The 1315-nt window shown below is 46.0% G+C and overlaps 1 protein-coding gene across 1 annotated transcript in view; it reads right to left on the bottom strand.

Moving 5' to 3' along the window:
* The window catches only part of LOC116849631, a 2762-nt gene extending 1931 nt beyond the window's left edge, over positions 1-831 (bottom strand). Inside the window, exon 1 of the mRNA XM_032826972.1 lies at positions 682-831. Coding sequence (XP_032682863.1) covers positions 682-831 — 150 coding nt within the window. The remainder of the gene's footprint in view (positions 1-681) is intronic.
* Between the last annotated feature and the right edge of the window lie 484 nt (positions 832-1315).

Raw genomic sequence — 1315 nt, forward strand, 5'->3', positions numbered from 1 at the left:
CGCCCGTGAAATTTTCCAGCGCACGCTTCGCTCGCTAGCCGCACAGTGCCGATTCTTCCCGCGAGCGCGAGGCTCCTTGACTCGCGGTATCAGCCGCCGATCGCCGCTAGGCCTTATTGGTCCTGCGGGAACGTACGGCTCTAGCGCGGGCGCCTTATAGGGCCCGCGCGACACCGCCGAATTCTCCGATTTTATATCGGCGGCATCCTGTCTTGGACGGCAGCTCCTTTTAGCGTGGGCGCTCAGGTGGCCGCCAAAAGCTTGAAGTATCCCAGGGCGTCCCCCGGGATCTGGTCCGTTCGGTCAGCCTTCCTGGCGCCCCGCTGCAATCTGGTCGGGGCCCCCTCGCTTGTGATAGCGAGGGGTGGATCCTGCCCCGCGCGGCTTGTCGTCCTCTGCAGATCCGCCGTCGCCTCGCTCCGATCGATGCACCTCGTCGTTCTCGTCGCCGCCGAGCACACAATTTACAACAATAAAAATAGCAACAAAATTACGCGGTCTCGCACGTAAAAAGCGTGCGAGACCAATCTCCTCGCAGCCGCCCTTCCCGCGAAAGAAGGGGGCGCGAGCACAGCTCTCCTCGTCTCCCCGCTGCTATCGGTGACGGCGAAATCGCCACGTCACAATTTATAATCATATAATTTATAGAAAAGATATAGAAAATTAGTAAAATTAAATTACGGTCATATTCGAGTCATGGGCAGGGTCTACGATGCGATTCAATGCTCTGGTAAATTCCGTGCAATTCTGACGAAGTAGATAGATGACCCTGGAGCCTAGACTTTCCAGCTTGTCGATTATAGTCGGTGAAGCATGTGTACATCTATCCATCCTTTTCGCGATAATAATTTTGGGCACGTATTCATTATACTGGCCGCTGTCTATCCCTGCATTTTTCAAGTACTCTATCCAGCTATATATCCCACCATTCACAGTAACGGTGAGTATAGCTAATTATGTAAAAAATTATAATTATATTATTCTTTCTATCAATTTTTTCTTAATATTAACGTATACTGAAATGTAGATTTCTAATTATATGTAATTAAAAATAAAGTATTTTTTAAAATAAACTAGATATATTAATACGAAAAATGTAAGATTTCAAGAAAATTTCATAAACTCCATCTAACACGATCTGTGCCACGTAAACTATACGGTTCACGTATTATAGACAAGTCACATCAAATTAATCCGGCATGGACTCAGGTAGAACATAAAATCATTTTGATGTCAAGATGATATTATTTTGACATCAATATCATGAAGTTGTCATGAAAATGCTATCGTTTGACGTCAAAATGATTTTTATATC

Source organism: Odontomachus brunneus, unplaced genomic scaffold (genome assembly GCF_010583005.1).
Source record: "Odontomachus brunneus isolate Ranch 3 - 2012 unplaced genomic scaffold, Obru_v1 Obru_scaffold_121, whole genome shotgun sequence".
Taxonomy (NCBI): Eukaryota; Metazoa; Arthropoda; class Insecta; order Hymenoptera; family Formicidae; genus Odontomachus; species Odontomachus brunneus.